The 18,642-nt window shown below is 39.6% G+C and overlaps 1 protein-coding gene across 5 annotated transcripts in view; it reads right to left on the minus strand.

Annotated features, from left to right (window-relative positions):
- The window catches only part of KCNT2 (potassium sodium-activated channel subfamily T member 2), a 432,524-nt gene extending 418,648 nt beyond the window's left edge, over nt 1-13,876 (minus strand). For 3 of the 5 annotated variants that reach the window (XM_060178488.1, XM_007539739.3, XM_007539738.3), the window contains exon 1: nt 13,386-13,875. In XM_060178488.1, coding sequence (XP_060034471.1) covers nt 13,386-13,480 — 95 coding nt within the window. In that variant the 5' untranslated portion in view covers nt 13,481-13,875. Of the gene's footprint in view, nt 1-13,385 lie in introns of all 5 variants that reach the window. The other 2 variants (XM_060178486.1, XM_060178487.1) reach the window with 1 other exon arrangement.
- Between the last annotated feature and the right edge of the window lie 4,766 nt (nt 13,877-18,642).

Raw genomic sequence — 18,642 nt, forward strand, 5'->3', positions numbered from 1 at the left:
ACTATCAAATCCATTTCCCCTCCTATTCAAAGAAGACAAAGGAATCAAGTGGTACTGATAGGCTGCATTCATCCACATAAATCATTTATTTTCCCAAATACATGCAATGAGGCCATTCCACCTTTCTTAAAAATTGGGCTACACCTTGGATTCTCTTTTAAAAGTCTAACTGCTGGGACCCATCACAGATCTTTCTTACCACCATGGATTCTAAATGAGTTTGTTGTTGTTTTTTAACCTGTTACACGTTGTACACTCTTCTATATAAGAGACACACAATCAATATCATACTAACTCAATGTCATTTAACATCAGACACTGGGACAAATAATGATGCCAAGTGTGTGTAAACAAAGACTTATGTTACAGAGATGGTCTGGACATAAAAGAGAATCTCAGTTCCTAAGGAACCATGGCATTTGTTCAATACTATATAAATGAATAACAAAGAAAACTATACCATACATAATACTACATAAGTCAACAGAAATTATTTCTAAGCAACAGAAGAGTAAGAATGTATTAAGGCTTACAATTATAATACATGGCAAATTTCTTGCTTTCTATGTGCTGAACTGAACATCAGTAATTGTTATTTATAAATGTATACTAGGTATAAATGTTGAATGTGGGTTATATTAAATTAGTTATGTTAGAAAGTTTAACAATGCTCCATATCTTGCTTTACTGCTAGAGTAAACTATGCATGTTCAACATTCATAATATGTTTGTTCAAAAGTTTGGCAATTTACTAAAATCTTTAGTCTCACAGATCACTAGAAAGATGTTTTTTTGGTCCAGTTTAGCCACATCTACTCTACCTGGGCATTGCCTTCAATCTGAGAAGAGACTCCAAAACCAGTATCTTCGATTGCATCCTGCTATATACAGCCAATTTTGAACTTGTACTGAGAATGATTATCTGTCCGAGCTCTAGATGTACCCTTTTCCTTCTCACTCTACAAGTGATTTTCCCTTAAACTGCAACAGACTGTTGACTGTTGCTTAACAGCCTTGTGAAAAGAACTCTGTTTTTTTTCCATGATCCATGAGAAAAAAAAACCCATATCCAATCAAGATTGGGCAAAGAGCAAGAGTAACTGTTTTTTTTCCGCATCATTATCTATTATTTTGATTACTTTTTCAAAGAAAATTTAATTAGTAACTCATTATCCAAGAAAAGCACTAATTTAAAATAAACTTGATCAAAAGTAGTAATTAAGTATTGCTCATAAAAGGTCAAGTCAATCCAAGCTAAGTAAAAAAAAGTGGGGCAATCAGACAAATTTACTATAATAATATATCATTACTTCATTTTTTAAAATGTAACTTAAATAAGCATGGCACAAAAAAGAATGCAACATGGCAATACATAAACACAGCAGTAAAACAAAGATGACGCATCAATTACAAAACGATTTAGGAAAAATGTCTAAAATTTATAAACATGACCATGAATTGAAAAAGTAAATAAAACACTGCAGTCACTATGGCTGCAAAAAAAAAAATACTGAAGCATTCTCAAGTTATAGGTACAAGCTATAAATAACTTCATAGTTGCTTTAACTTTAAATTTTATAGCAACAGTGAAGACACAAGCTTTATGAGAGTTTGTATTATTTTTAATGACACTTCAACTCTGTTTTGGCATAAACAAAAGGTGAATTACTAACAAATAAGGGAAACCTGTGTTAAGCATTTTGATAAAGACAATTAACGTAAATAAAATCATTTTCTTGGTTATCCATCCAAACATTTGTCTTTGCACCTATACTCAAGACAGTATTGATACACTAATGGAGAGGCTCTTTCATAAAAAGTTTAAGCTCCTTAACATGTCGTATTCTATAGAAAATGAAATTATTACACTCCAGCTACCCTAACCCAAGACTCACTACATACTTTCAAAAGTTGAATAGAATCCACTCTTAGAACCATATATACTATATGGAAAGTATATATGTTTGTGTGTGTGTATTCACACGTTAAAAATGAATCCTTGCAAAGTTAACCATCATCATGCTGAACACCTTAAGCTTATATAGTGCCATATCAATACGTAATCATTGCCCACTAAAACTGGAAAAGTAAATGCATTCTAAGTTTAAAGCCACATTTCAAGTGTTGGTGTTTTTGGGTTTTTTTTAATCTCCACTAGGGTTGTTGCTGGGACTGGCTTGGTGCAGGCACTACACCAATCCCAATGGCCAGTTTTTCCTTGTTTTCCTTTCTATTTTATTGGATAAGACAGAGAGAAATTGAAAGAGGATGGGGAGACACAGAGGGAGAGAAAATGCTAGACATCTGCAAGCCTGTTTCATTGCTTGTGAGGCGTCCTCCCCTGCAAGCAGAGCACAAGGGATAAAACCCTGGTCCTTATGCTTGCTGATAAATGTACATAACTGAGTGTGCCACCACCCTGGGCCCCTCCAGGACCCCTTCCAGGCCCCGTTAGGCCCCCGCCACTTCAATATTATTTGAAGAGTACATCAAACAGAAAGGAATCAGGGGGTTGGGCAGTAATGCAGCAGGTTAAGCACATGTGGCTCAAAGCACAGGGACTGGCGGAAGGATCCTGGTTCGAGCCCCATCTCCCCACCTGCAGGGGAGTTGTTTCACAAGCAGTGAAGCAGGTCTGCAGGTGTCTGTCTTTCTCTCCCTCCCCCTTTTCTCTTCATTTCACTCTGTCCTATCCAACAACAACTACATTAAAACAACAACAATAAAACAACAAGGGTAACAAAAGGGGAAAAAATAGTCTCCAGACAGTGGATTCACGGTGCAGGCACTGAATCCCAGCAATAACCCTGGAGGCAAAAAAGAAAAAAGAAATCACATTAATTTTTCTACAAAAACTGTACAAAAAAGAGGTGGTTCAGTGGTAGAGTGCATACCTTGCGTGTATGAGTCTGGAGGATTGATCCCTGCTCCGCATAAAAACAGAAAAGGGAAAACACAAACTAAAACTTGGTCTGGATACAGTGCGCTGTGCCGAAATAAAGGACTGAGAAAAGTGGCTGGGGTGGGGTTTGGGTGCTAGTGCCTGATGGGAGAAATAGACCTAACTTGGGGGAACAGTGTTTTGCAGACACCCTTTATGTGGAGATGAGAGTATAGGAGGCAACAACCATACTATATACCATGGACCTTCTCCCCATACACACACACACAAAAAGACAAAAACAAAAGATTATAAATGACCAAGCAATGATCTGGTGTCTGTCTGCCTCTTTTCATTAATTAATGAATAAATAAATATTTGAGGTGCCAGGGATGTAGCTCAGTCGTAGAGCACTAGAATATATTAAGTCCTGGGTTCAGTCCCCAGCACCCCCCAAAAAGATTAATATGTAAATATATACATAATGTACACATTATATACACATAATTTGTATAATATATATTAAGTGTATAATATATATTTGAATTCTTGGTAACTGTTGAAAGAATAATAGCAATCAAAGTATATTTCTCTGTATTATATCTTCCTCTATATACCTAGAATTATTTCTTATACAATTATCTACTTTAGTAGTATGTAATTTTTATTGCCTTATTCCTGGAAATTTCCCTTAATATAATCAACAATACTAAGAAATACTGCGTCATTTGGGTTCTCATGCAAACAATGCTTGAATCATTTTTATAGATCTGCATGTCAGTTGATAATTAATTAAAAAATCTTCTGATTTTAGCAGTTAAAATATTCAAACTGCTTTTATTAACCTAAATTTACAAACTGAGAATATGTACTTCACATTAACTGGCTACTTTTCAAGATACTATATGAGATAAAGTCAATATATTATAAAAATGTAACACATGTCCACACCTGCAGGGGAAAGCTTCAGGTCTCTCTTTTGCATGCTCTCCCTCTCTCCCCTCTCTCTCCCCTTTCCCTCTCAATTTCTTTCAGTCTCTATCCAAAATAAATAAACTTTACAAATGAAAAAAATATTAAAAATGTGCAACATGTCAAATCAAAGTCCGTACCCCCAATAAGATTATAAGTATTAATGTATTTGCATTGTTATCTATAAGCTCACGTACTTCTAAACCTATTCAAACATTTCCCTATTTTATAATTACCTCTTAAACTATTAATTTATTGAATTAGACCCTTTGTTCAAATCCTTTTATGTTTTCAGTCACTAAAATGCATTAGGTGACTCGCTTATATTACTTTCAAGTGCTAACTATAAAGTATGAAAGATACATTTAAAATTACTGGAGTTGAAGCAAATGACCAAGTTTATATAAAACCAGGATGGTCTTAATTAAATAAATGGCCTACTTCTGTTTGACTGAAACTGGGAATTGTCCATTAGCAGTAATTCGTCCACATTATGACAATATACTCACACCAAGTGCATTGCATTCCAAACTTTGAAATTACTAAATCATGAAGGAAGATAAACGAAGCTTGTTCCAACTGTCTGGAGGCATTAAAAAAACAAGCTTTACCAATACTCAGCTACAAAAGACTATTCTAAAACTTTGTTTTATGAATCAAAAAGAAATTAAAGCAGAAAACATGGATTTTAAGGTGGCAACAACCCTGCAAGGCATAGAATGAGTTTCATATGTAACCAATCACAATCTCTACTGAAATTAGTTTCAACGACAAGTAACTTTAGATTCAAAACTTATTGAACATTTTAGAGTCACTTCAAATCCACTGACTTTAGCTTTCTTTTCAAGCAAATAATAAACATCCTACTGACAATCAGAGCAAGCTATTCCTGATAGGACCAAATTGGAATTCTGTATGGAGAACATTGTCACATAACCAATATTATCATTATTCTAAGAGAAAATTCACTTCTAATTATACTTGTGAGCATCTTACCAAGCACCATTTGCTATGTATCCTTATTATGGCCCTCTCAAAAGCTATCTTGGTAAAGCCCTGGATATATCAGGAATTAAAATATTAACGGAATGAACAAATGAATGCTAAAGACACATTATACCAACCATTTGAGTTATAGTATTGTTTTACTCAGAATACGAAAGAAACAGATTTGCAGGGCAGGGGTAGATAGCATAATAGATATGCAAAGAGACTCTCACACCTGCAGATCCAAAGTCCCAGGTTCAATCCCTCATACTAGCGCTAAGCAGTGCTCTGCTAGTAGTAGTAGTAATAATAGTAGTAATAATAATAATAATGAAAAAAGAAATAGATGTGCATCAAATATACAACACACATCCCTAAGTCACAAGTAGTGTTTTCACTTAACAGCTCTCAAAGTTGTTTCATGGGTTCACAAGACCAGTACTAATGATCTGCCATAATGTCTGCACTGATAAGTCTAGTTCTGATCCCTCACCTCCTATTCAGAATAAGGTATCAGTATGAAAATGAAGGAGGAAATGTTGTGTAAGAAAGTAAAAATACATTAAGATACATATGAGTCTATACGTACATAAGCATTATATATTTTATGTACAATACTGATCAATTATATATGTACACATTAGTATTATATGTATATGCATAGTGTGTGTTTCCTACAAAGTGGTGGTACAATTTAAATTCAAGTAAATCATCTACCAGTAGCAGAAAAATCAGCTACTGTGACAAACTGACTGAGTCCTCATAGACTCACTCTTGCTCTAGCTTTAAAAACATCTCTAGGGGGTCGGGCGGTGGCGCAGTGGGTTAAGCGCATGTGGCACAAAGCACAAGGACCAGCATCAGGATCCCGGTTCAAGCCCCCGGCTCCCCACCTGCAGAGGAGTCGCTTCACAGGCGGTGAAGCAGGTCTGCAGGTGTCTATCTTTCTCTCCCCCTCTCTGTCTTCCCCTCCTCTCTCCATTTCTCTCTGCTCTATCCAATAACGAACATCAACAATGGCAATAATAATAACCACAATGAGGCTACAACAACAAGGGCAACAAAAGGGGGAAAAAATGGCCTCCAGGAGCGATGGATTCATGGTGCAGGCACTGAGCCCAGCAATAACCCTGGAGGAAAAAAAAAAACTCTCTAAGCAACAATGGAAAAAAGATGGCCACCAGGAGCAGTGGATTCGTAGTGCAGGCACCAAGCCCCAGTGATAACCCTGGAGGCAAAAACAAGAAACTAATCACCAAAATATATAAAGAGCTCAGCAAACTTAGCACCAAAAAAGCAAATGACCCCATCCAAAAATGGGCAGAGGATATGAACAAAACATTCACCTCAGAGGAGATCCAAAAGGCTAACAAACATATGAAAAACTGCTCTAGGTCACTGATTGTCAGAGAAATGCAAATTAAGACAACACTAAGATACCACCTCACTCCTGTAAGAATGGCATACATCGAAAAGGACAGCAGCAACAAATGCTGGAGAGGATGTGGGGACAGAGGAACCCTTTTACATTGCTGGTGGGAATGTAAATTGGTACAGCCTCTGTGGAGAGCAGTCTGGAAAACTCTCAGAAGGCTAGGCATGGACCTTCCATATGATCCAGTAATTCCTCTCCTGGGGTTATACCCCAAGGACTCCATAACACCCAACCAAAAAGAGGTGTGTACTCCTATGTTCATAGCAGCACAATTCATAATAGCTAAAACCTGGAAGCAACCCAGGTGCCCAACAAAAGATGAGTGGCTGAGAAAGCTGTGGTATATATACACAATGGAATACTATGCAGCTATCAAAAACAATGAACCCACCACCTTCTCTGACCCATCTTGGACAGAGCTAGAAGGAATTATGTTAAGTGAACTAAGTCAGAAAAATAAAGATGAGTATGGGATGATCCCACTCATCAACAGAAGCTGACTAAGAAGATCTGAAAGGGAAACTAAAAGCAGGACCTGATCAAATTGTAAGTAGGGAACCAAAGTAAAAACCCAGTGGTGAGGAGTAGACATGTAGCTTCCTGGGCCAGTGGGGGGTGAGAGTGGGCGGGAGGGATGGGTCACAGTCCTTTGGTGGTGGGAATGGTGTTTACGTACACTCCTAGCAAAATGTAGACATGTAAATCAGTAGTTAATTAATATGAGAGGGGGAAATCAATTGTATGTTTCAAAGTTTCTCAAAAGACAAACTGAATCTTTTTAATATATAGGCTGTGTATTTGATATGCGGACTCTCAAAAGCCTAGACCAAGTAGATTAGAAGCATCCAATAGCACAGCTATATACAAGATACTGGGTACTGTACAGCAAACCATAACAAAGGGACTTTTCAAAGTTAACCCAATTAACAAATAATGTGATGATAACATTAACTATCGATTGTCTTTTTGAACCCTAAGACAGCAGGAACCTCACATCTCCACTATAGAGCCCCTACTTCTCCCAGACCTGGAACCCTTGGATAGGGCCCACTTTCCCGTATGCATCTCCCAATCCAAACCAAATAATATTGCATCCGCCGATCACAACCTAACCAACGCAACGATTGCCACCTCAACATGCTTCACCTCAGACTGTGTCCAGAGACTTCATGTGTGGAATGACAACCCTTCAGCTTCATTACTCGGGTGAGACCTTTCCTTTAATAGTACACTCTAATTTCATCTCAGGAGGTTCACTTTCTAACAAAGTCCCATAACCTAGATATACACCAGTTTCTGTGAGAGAGAGCTTATGTGCACACGTATCCATAAACTACTGCAAAATATATACCTGAAAGCAGAAGTACACTAGAGTTTGCAGTGAGTACCTCCCTAACACTTCCTCTCCACTATTCCAAGCTTGGGATCCATGATTGCTCAACAAATTGTTTGGCTACATATGTTAACTCTCTTTTCAATCACCAGGTTCCAGATGCCACCAGGATGCTGGCCAGGCTTCCCTGGACTGAGGACCCCACCAATGTGTCCTGGAGCTCAGCTTCCCTAGAGACACACCTTACTAGGGAAAGAGAGAGGCAGACTGGGAGTATAGACCGACCAGTCAACGCCCATGTTCAGCGGGGAAGCAATTACAGAAGCCAGACCTTCTACCTTCTGCAACCCTCAACAACCCTGGGTCCATGCTCCCAGAGGGCTAGAGAATGGGAAAGCTATCATGGGAGGGGGTGGGTTATGGGGATTGGGTGGTGGGAATTGTGTGGAGTTGTACCCCTCCTACCTTATGTTTTTGTTCATTAATCCTTTCTTAAATAAAAAATTTAAAAAAACAAACAAACAAACAAAAAACACCTCTACACACATTTTTTATCTCCTTTATTCATTGGGATAGTCTCACTGTGGTTAAATTTTAAATGTTCAAAATGCAAAGTATCTTAATGTTAAAAAGTTTTTATTATCTTATGGTCTTGTCAGTGTTTCCATTTTAAAAGTAAAAAAAAAAAATTTTAAGTTTCTATTATTACATCATATAATTCCTCCATCACTTTCAGGATCCAACCCTATATCCAGAAGATACACATTTTGCTTCAGATTTCCTCAAGGGTAAAGACTTTACACACAGGTAAAGACTGGAACATTACTTGTTTTTTTCTTGGCCTCTAGGGTTATCACTAGGGCTCATGCCAGCACTACAGATCCACTGCTCCTGAAGGCTATTTTCTCCATTTTATTGCCCTTGTTGTTGCCTGATAAGACAGACAGAGGGGAAGGAAAAACAGACACCTACAGACCTGCTTCACAGCAGGTTGCAAAGCAACGCCACTCCCTGCAGATAGGAAGCTGGGGGCTCAAACCAGGATCCTTAAGCTGGTCCCTTCGTATTGCGCCGTGTGCTTAACCCGCTGCGCTACCGCCCAGCCCCCTACATTACTATTTCTTTAGGAAATGGTCCCAGAAAACACCAGTAAGGGAGAGGGAGGGGGCCGGCCCATGGCACACTAGGTTAAGAGCACATAGTAGCAAGGACCTGCACAAGGATCCAGGTTCAAGCCCCCATCTCCCCACCTGCAGGAGGGTCGCTTCACAAGCAGTGAAGCAGGTTTGCAGGTGTCTTTCTTTCCCCTTCTCTGTCTTCTTCTCTCTCAATTTCTCTCCATCCTACCCAATAAAAAGGGAGGGAAAAAAAATGACTGTCAGGAGCAGTGAAGTCATATGTAGTATAGGCGCTGAGCCCCAGCCATAACCCTAAAGGAAAAAAAAATCCTCAATCTCATGTAAAATAAATCCTATCATAAGAAGAAAAAAGAGGAGCCCCTGGGTTCCCCACCTGCAGGTTGCTCACAAGTGGTGAAGCAAGTCCGCAGGTGTCTTTCTCTTTCTTCCCCTCCCCTCTCAGTTTCTCTGTCCTGTGGAAAGAAAAAAAAGTTGAAAAAAATGGCTGCAGGAACAAGAGAGGGAGGGACGGAGGGACGGAGGGGGGGAGGAAAGGGTCAGTAGCATAATGGTTATGAAGACTCTGATGCCTGAGCTTCAAAGTTTCAGGTTCAATCCCCCACACCACCATAAACTAGAGCTGAGCAATGTTCTGGTAGAAAGAAAGAAAGAGAGAGAGAGAGAGAGAGAGAGAAAGAAAGAAATGAAAGAGAGAGAGAGAGAGGAAGGAAGGAAGGAAGGAAGGAAGGTAGGTAGATAGGTAAGAAGGGGTCAGTAGCATAATGGTTATGAAGAGACTCTCATGCCTGAGGCTTCAAAGTTTCAGGTTCAATCCCCACACCACCATAAACAAGAGCTGAGCAATGCTCTGGTAGAAAGAAAGAAAGAAAGAAAGAAAGAAAGAAAGAAAGAAAGAAAGAAAGAAAGAAAGAAAGAAAGAAAGAGAGAGAGAAAGGAAGGAAGAAAGAAAGGGGAAGGAGGAAAAGAAGGGAAAGAAGGGAAAGAAGGAAGACGATAAAGTTAGTAATATCCAGTCAGTTACCACTGTGGGAAACTGGAGCCCAGTTCCACTGGACACAGTGTAGAAGACACTTCAGATGACCCTAACCAAGGAGCCAAGATGCTTAGGCATTTCCCTTACCCTATGTACTCAGTGGCACTTCCAGCTTGCTGTCCAAGCAGATCTTTTGTGCTCCTCAAGCCAGGGGTGAAGCAACAACAAAATATCGTATCTCAGGGAGAGGATGTTGATAGAAAATAATGTAGCAACATGGGTAGAATATGAAACAAATCTACTGATAGAAACTGTCCATGTGGAAACTATATGGAAGAGTGCATCTTCCTAAGGGCTGGAGAGTGGCATATCTGGTAAAGTATACATGTTACCCAGGTTCAAGCCCCTGGACCACTCTTTGGGGAGGGAAGCTTCAAGAGTGGTGGAGCAGTGCTGCAGGTGTCTCTACTTCTATTTTTCTGTGTCTCTTTATCACTCCCTAAATCCAAAACAAAAAAACAAAAACAAAAAAAACTAGGCATGGTGGGTGAAATATGTATAGTCACAGAGCCCCAAGAATAAGTCTGATGTCAAAGATAATAATTCTTGATATTACTATGTCTGCCTCAACTTGGTAAAAATTGAGTCCATGAGGATAACTGAGCAAAATAACACTGTACTCAAGCTGAAGAAAATGGAAATTTGTAACCATGTGACCAACAAAAGAGGTGTGACTTTAACTGAGTATGAATCTAGAATTCTGAAGAAAAAATATTTAACAAAGCTGCAAATGGAAAAGCAAGTGAAGAAGAAAACTAACATTTAGTAAGCGCCTAAACTATGACACAAACCTATAAAATCTTTCTTTTTTATTAATTTGTATATGTATTTATTTATTTATTTTCCCTTTTGTTGCCCTTTTTTATTGTTGTTGTAGTTATTACTGTTGTTGTTATTGATGTCATCTTTGTTAGACAGGACAGAGAGAAATGGAGAGAGGAGGGGAAGACAGAGAAGGAGAGAGAAAGACAGACACCTGCAGACCTGCTTCACCGCCTATGAAGTGACTCTCCTGCAGGTGGGGAGCCGGGGGCTCGATCTAGGATCCTTACTCCAGTCCTTGCTTCACACCACATGCACTTAACCTGCTGTGCTACCGCCTGCCTCCCTAAAATTATCCTTATAAACTCAATTTAAATAAGTGGAAAAAACTTAGGAGCTACCTGAGAAAACCTGAGTCACATGGAACAGAACTCAAGTGTCATTACATGTATAAGATAAATTACCAAGGCAAGTATTTGATTTTCCAGCAACTTAAAGAGTCCTAATCTCTAAAATATTCAAGGACAGTATGACTGATTAAGATAATAGCAAAGGCTTTTTATTTATATCAACAAAGGTATTTTACATATGTATATGTATACAGATACACACATATAAAACATGTAAACAGATACACACATATAAAATGTAGCATGATTACAGGTAGCTCTAGTCAGTGCTTAATGCCAACTACATGTTTGGCTTCCAGATTTGAGATCACAATTCCATTTTTAGGACAAATCCACCACTCCAGTATCCATTTTTTCCTTTTTTGTTTTTCTTTCTTTGATGTATGAGAAAAAAAGGGGGGGTGAGTATAGGAAGAAAGATCCCTGTAACACAGCTTCACTGCTTGTGAAGCTTCCCCTCCATGTGGGTTCTGTGGGCTTGAACACTGGTAGCCTGTGCTTTGAACAAGGTGCACCATCACCCAGCCCCCACAAAGACTCTTAAGAGTTGAATGACTTGACAAGGTCATTCACCTACTGAAGATATATAAGCAAAAGACTGAAGCCTGAGTTCATATTATTTCAGGAATCTTTGTTCCAGTGATGGACAACAAATGGAACCAGATAACTGGGCAGAAAAGATGAACTTGGCAAAATGGTTGATGCCTCGTGGGAAGTATATGATGTTTAAGTTAACATTAATGTAGTCAAAAGCATTTATTATAATCTATAGAAATGTTTTGATAAATGTGAAAACCAATATTTCAGTGACTTCTTTAGGTAGTCGTGAACTAATAAAATTTGAAATTACTGAATAAATTTGCAACATTTTAAGAAAAATTACAACACATGAACATTTAAAAATTCAAATATATATTTATATATATATATATATATGTGTGTGTGTATATTTTAAAGTGACCACCACCAAGTTCAAGATACTTCCTCTATCTTTGATTTGACCCACCTCAGACTTTCTACAATAAAGAGTTGTAGTCTACCTGATGATCCTAAGATCCTAAAATTATAAATATAGACTCCATCACTATGGACACTAGACTTCACCTGATAAATCTTTTAACTAGCTAAATACAGCTTCTTTGTCAACTATTGCTAGCATGGCATATTTGTTTTAAATATTCTTTTATCAACACTTTAATTTCCAAGCATTCTGGTAAACTGGTATCTGTTCTATTCATTTTTCTAACCAATAGATGTGTTTCCCCTTAAAAACAAAAACACTGAACTGAAATAGTATCATCTATGAAACATCCACATCAGTGTAAATTATGGATAAGAGACCAAATAAGAGTGTGACCTATGCCAAAGGAAGACCCCCTAATGCGGAGATACGACTTAGCATTGGAAACTGAGATTATAGGAAAGGGAGAGTATTACCCAGTGGAGAATGAGGAAAAGATTTTGAATGGGACCAATAATGGACACTTTATGTAATTAAAATAGAGAATCAATACCAAAGTGAACTTCAAAGAAACATTTCAATTGAATTAGGAGCCTCATTAGTATACATACATTATTTTAAAACAAGAAAATGTGGCATGTGATACACAAAATGACTATTCCAGAAAAAATATTGAATTCAATGAATTATAAAATGGGCTTTTTAAATAATGAGGCAAAGGCAGCTGGTGGAATTTCATAAGTTTAAGTAGACAAAACTGTAATGCTACCGATAAAAAAAAAAGTATGGGCAATAATTTGTTAATAAAAAATATTCCAGTTTTGAAACTTACTTTGTAAAATATTTGTTAAATTAAAATACATAAATGTTCCAAATACCATTATTTTTAGTCACACTTGAGTATTTTCCATTGCAAGTGTTGTCATTTTCCCTAACTACCTGTTAACTATTTAAACTAATTGTCTACCGTGCAACTCCAAATGTTCACCTCCCAGTGGCAGGTGGGCCCAGGCCAGCAGTAAACAAATGGATGCTGGTGGTTATAAGTTTCTGAAGCGCTTTTTCAATCAACTTAGAAACAGTTTTTTGTTGTTGTGTTTTTTTTTTTTTTTTTTGAGGAACAGCATCTAGAGGGCAAAAATGGAAATGGTTTGGCACTGAGAATGCATGCCATTTGGATGTATTGTGCCTCGCACACAGCCGAGGAAAGCAGCGATAGACAAAAGAACAAGCGATCAATAAATGCACAAAATAAGGTGCAAGGACAAGAAAGTGCAAAGGAAGTGTTCCTTGTCTCTAGCAACTGCTCTCTAGTCAAAATGGAGAGACATCTACCAGTCCTTTGCACTCTCTCGCACAGGCTTGGCTCCCTTTCTCTCCCCCCCTTCTTTCCCCTGTATGTTGGTCTCCCCAGCGCATCTCTCAGCCCGGTGCCCGCACCCAGGCACAGGCACCCCCGCCCCACCACTCACCTGTCGTCGTTTTGCCATCCTTGGTCCCCCAGCAGCAAATCCCGGAACCTGTACCTGGGAGGCAGAGGGGGCACTTCGTTCTCCAAATCGACCATCCTCCCTCAAAGAGTGGGGGACATAGAGCAACAAATGGAGGAGAGAGGGGGAAGGAGTGGAAATGTTGCAGAGTGTGGGAAGATGGGGAGCGCTGTACCCACGCGGGGGCCGAGCCAAGGGAAGGGGCCTGGGCACAGGGATGGGGGGTCTGCTGGAGCCGGAAGCCGCAACCGCAAGAGGGCCGGCCCCACGCTCCAGAGGGTGTGATGGGGATGATGCAAACCCAGCCCAGGAGCAAAAGTCTGGCTCCGGCGAGAATCGGTGCTGCCAAGGAACCGCCCCCAGGCTCGGCGCCGCCTCTGGTCCCCAGGACTAGGGGGGAGGCAGGAATGCAAAAGTTACTTCCCCGAGGGGGAAAATTAAAAGCGAGGTGCCTGGGAAAAGGGGCCCCGGGTGGCCGCGCGTGCTGCGTGGCGGTGCAGCCCTTGGTCCGCGGCAGGTGCAGCTCCTCCACCGACCGCAGCTTCCCCGCGAGGACCCCTCGGGCGGCGGTGCGCGGAGCACGCTGGGCGCGCGCCCGGAGACCACGGGCTCCCCTCCAACCCCGCCAACCAGGAGCTCCCCCGCTACAGCCCCTCCGCGCTACCACCGAAGGCCGAGCCAATGAGACGCCCCCTCATTAGCATAACACTGAAGGCACGGAGATACCTAGGGGACGACCAATGGGGGCGAGGCTAATTCGCGGATTCCCGGGCTCCAGACCCCTTCCCGAGGGCAGGGGGACTCCGGGAGCTTCGCGCGCGGCTCCCTGGCCCCAGCAGCTGGGCTGGGATCGCCTTGGCTCCGGTGGGCGGGGCGGAAAATGCACGTTCTTGGAGAGGGAATCCCCGCTCCCAACCCTGGAAAATCCCTTCCCCTCCCTAGCCCCCTTCCCCCGCCTCCCCCGAGACTGAAAGGCAGGAAGGTGTTTCCCCGATCTAGCAAAATAATGAGGGGCTACTGTACGCCGCCAAAAAGTAGCAAGTACAAGAAGGCTGGGAAAGCACATTGAAACGCATGCACGATTCCATACTAGCAAGCCACAGCTGCTGCCTCTTGCAGCTTTGAGGACGCCTTTGCTGTGCACCACACAGGCAAATGCTACCCGGAGTCCAGGGTTCTACAGTATCAACCTCTGCTTTTGTGAACCTTGTTATACAAGCCCTACTTCCAGTTGCGAATACTGGTCTTCCACCAAGAACAGGTTGCATTATGAAGGCATCGTCATAGTCAGTGTCACTGAACAGTGAAACAGTCACGGAAATTTTACCCCCGGAAAGACCTTGGATACAAAGAAAAACAACATCATGACCTCATGTCTTTAGGTATTTTATGGTTTATTTGGAGGGACAAGCTGGTAGCTAGTAATACAATTCGAGACACAAATTAAACAGCATCTAAAAAGATTGGAAAATACCAGGGAAATAGCACACTTAGGCATGGAGGAGTCAAAGAAGATACTGGAAATGATTTAAGCCTTCCCTATTCATTTGCAACAGAATTAGAGGAGTCCGAAGCAAGGAGAGAAAATAGTATGCGTAGAGATAAAGTGTTTCATATATATATACACACACACACACACACACACACACGTTTGCTTTACTCGGGAGACAGTGATTAATTTGGTATGCATGACTGGTTTTCAGGGAAGTCAAGTTAGTTCTGGAGAAATAACATAACGATTATGCAAAAAAACTTTTATGCCTGTGACACCAAAGGTCCCAGGTTGAACCCTCAGCACCACTATAAACCAAAATTGATCAATGTTCTGGTACAAAACAAATAAAGAGGACGGGAGAAGGAGAGATGTGGTGCAAGAAGATAACAGTAAAAAGGTAGATAAAATAGAGTGAGTACCTAAACTCAAATTGCAGCAGAAATGGGATAGTCAACCACCAAAAACGCTACCCCATGCCACCAGACCAGTGGCTTTCCCTGTACTACATTTCTTGATTTTTCCATTTAATTGGTAAATGTTCCTTTCAAACCTCCATACACCCTGTGAGTATTTCACTTGTAGGGCTTCCTATATATTCTGGTCTGCTGTGTGATTAATTATCTATTTTTTTCTTTCATCCACCCCTTCTCTGTGGCTCATCCTTTTGACCAGAACCTTCAAAATGGAAAAATCTCAACAAATACATGCTAAGATGCATTAAAGTTCCTTAAACTAGGAAATGTATATTATTCACATTTGCATTAGCTCAAGTTAGGCATATGTATTTATTTCTTTTGCATAAACTTTTGTAATCCTCTTGCTAAGTGGGAAAGTTATACCATACCATTGGGGGAGGAGGTGTAGAGTAGACATCTAACTTTGGTTTTTTTTAAGTTAGCATCTACTCTTGAGAAAGCTCTATGAAATTTACTATTTCAGTGTTCCAGTCTAATATGTTTACATTTATTCATAGTATTATAACCTACCACTATATATTTGGCATAAATTGGAAATATCTGTGTATGAGTAACTGTCTCAGAAACATGACACTAGAAAGGAAACAGTAGCTATTGAGTGTCAGATTTGAGATGCTAGAGGTCAGAAAGTCAAGCAACAGTGTTTTACCTAGAAAGAAAACTACACTGCACCCTTACTTCATACATGTGATTTCTTTAATCAGTTGCCCTTCAAAGACCCAGATACTCACTTGGGAGGGAGCAAATGCAGGAACAAAGAAAGAAGTAAGACCCTGCTTAGTTGATAGTTTCACAGTATACTGTAAAGGATACAAGTGGTACAATGTATAATTTGTGCCAAGACAAACCACTTGAGACAACTGCATTAATGATATGCTGGTATTCTGTATGCCTTAAAATTATTAGCAGAGGGAGTCGGGCTGTAGCGCAGCGGGTTAAGCGCAGGTGGCGCAAAGCACAAGGACCGGCATAAGGATCCCGGTTCGAACCCCGGCTCCCCACCTGCAGGGTAGTCGCTTCACAGGCGGTGAAGCAGGTCTGCAGGTGTCTATCTTTCTCTCCTCCTCTCTGTCTTCCCCTCCTCTCTCCATTTCTCTCTGTCCTATCCAACAACGATGACAACAACAATAATAACTACAACAATAAAACAACAAGGGCAACAAAAGGGAATAAATAAATAAAATAAAATATTTAAAAATAAATAAATTATTAGCAGAATGAAGATGCTTGTATTTCTAAAATCAAGAAAATCCAATATAAGAAATATGATCCTAACATTCTTAAAATATAATAGTACAGCACTGAAACTATTATTATTGGAAGAGCCTTTTGCTCTCTTTGTATTTTCTTTTCAGTGTTCTGTAGACAGGTATTTTTGTCATTAATTTTGACTTTTAGCTCTCCTGCTTTTCTTACCACACTTTGATTGTTCTTTTTCCATGTCGTGTCATGTCATGTCCTGCTGTTGAGATATATTTTTCCTCTTTTGCTTTTTCTATCCTGGTTTCCTTTTTTTCACTGTGCTCTTTTAATCTTCTATTTCATAGACATTTTTTTCTCTCTGTCTGTGAACACTTTCATTTTAATCTAACGTAAAGATTCGATTTTTGAAACAATTTTCAACTTAGTTTTATCCATTGCAACTTCACATTGTATTCACCAGTAAAACTCCCTAATTAGCATTAAGTGTAAATTAAAGCAAAAGATTAGCTTGGTCACCATGCTAATAAGAGTACTCAAAAAATACTAAGATCTTATTCTGATGGAGGGATAATGTCAAGAATGAGGATTATATAAATAATTCCCTCGCTTAAGGATGTCATCCCCCCAAAAAAAAATGCATTTGTTTGTAATAGCCAAAACCTGGCAGCAACTCAGGTGTCCAACAACAGAGTGGCTGAGCAAGTTGTGGTCTATATACACAATGGGATGCTACTCAGCCATTAGAAACGGTACTTCACTGTTTTCAGCCCATCATGGATGGAGCTTGAAGAAATCATGTTAAGTGAAGTAAGTCAGAAACAGAAGGTTGAATATGGGATGATCTCACTCTCAGGCAGAAGTTGAAAAACAAGATAAGAAGAAAAAAAACACAAGTAGAACCTGACCTGGAATTGGCGTATTGCACCAAAGTAAAAGACTCTGGGGTGGGGTGTGGGGAGAGTTAGGTCCAAAACGGAAGACAGAGGACCTAGTGGGGGTTGTACTGTTATATGGGAAACTGAGAAATGTTATGCCTGTACAAACTACTGTATTTACTGTCAAATGTAAAACATTAATCCCCCAATAAAGAAATTTAAAAATAGAGAAAATGTATTTGTGAGGGAGACAGCACAATGGTTGTGCAAAAGACTTTCATGCCTGAGGGAGGTCCTGGGTTCAGTCCCCAGCACCACTATAAAACAGAGCTGAGCAGTGCTCTGGTCTCCGTGTCATTAAATTAAACATACATAAAATATTTTGGGTTGTTTTTTTTTTTTTGTTTCCAGGCTGAGGCTCAGTGCCTGCCTACGAATTCGCTGTTCCTGGAGGCCATTTTTTCCCCCATTTTATTGCCCTTGTTGTTGTTGTTCATAAAATACTTTTTAAGTAAAAGTATTTGAGGATATTTTCTAGCGCCTTACCTTTTTATCAATAGGAAAAAATCCTTCTAAAACCTCTTATTTCCAGTATACTGACTGACTATACTAATTTTTAAATATAAAAAGACTTCTTCCTATGAGTAAAGGATGATTTTATTAACTAAAAACAATTTATTGATGATTCACATGTGAATAATGAGTACACCTACAGTCACAGAAAATGGCAAGATTTCCTATCCCAGACACAAAAAATTCATATTTCATATAAAATTTTATGATTAACTTCTCCATACTATTAGTTGGGTGTCTACAGAGTCATAAAAAGGTATCTGAAAATACATTTAGGTATTTATTTATTTATTTATGAGAGGAGAAAGAGAACCAAAACATGTCTCTAGTATATGCAATACGGAGATTGAACTCAGGACCTCATCACCCAGGCCTCACTGAAAGAAGCTTCGGTGCTGGTCTCCTCTCTCTTACTTCCTTCTTCTATTAATCACTCTCTGCCTTTCTGTCTCTACCTGGAAAAAAATAATGTAATGGTAACCTGATTCCTTATGCTACTTTAAAAGTTTCTGAAAGGTTTCATAGAAATGTCCCAATTTTGGATTGTGGAACAAACATGTACAAATAATAAATATAAGAAAATGGTGGCAAATTCCAGTAAATGCAAAATTATCATG

This window comes from Erinaceus europaeus, chromosome 19 (assembly GCF_950295315.1).
Source record: "Erinaceus europaeus chromosome 19, mEriEur2.1, whole genome shotgun sequence".
In the NCBI taxonomy this organism is placed as follows: domain Eukaryota; kingdom Metazoa; phylum Chordata; class Mammalia; order Eulipotyphla; family Erinaceidae; genus Erinaceus; species Erinaceus europaeus.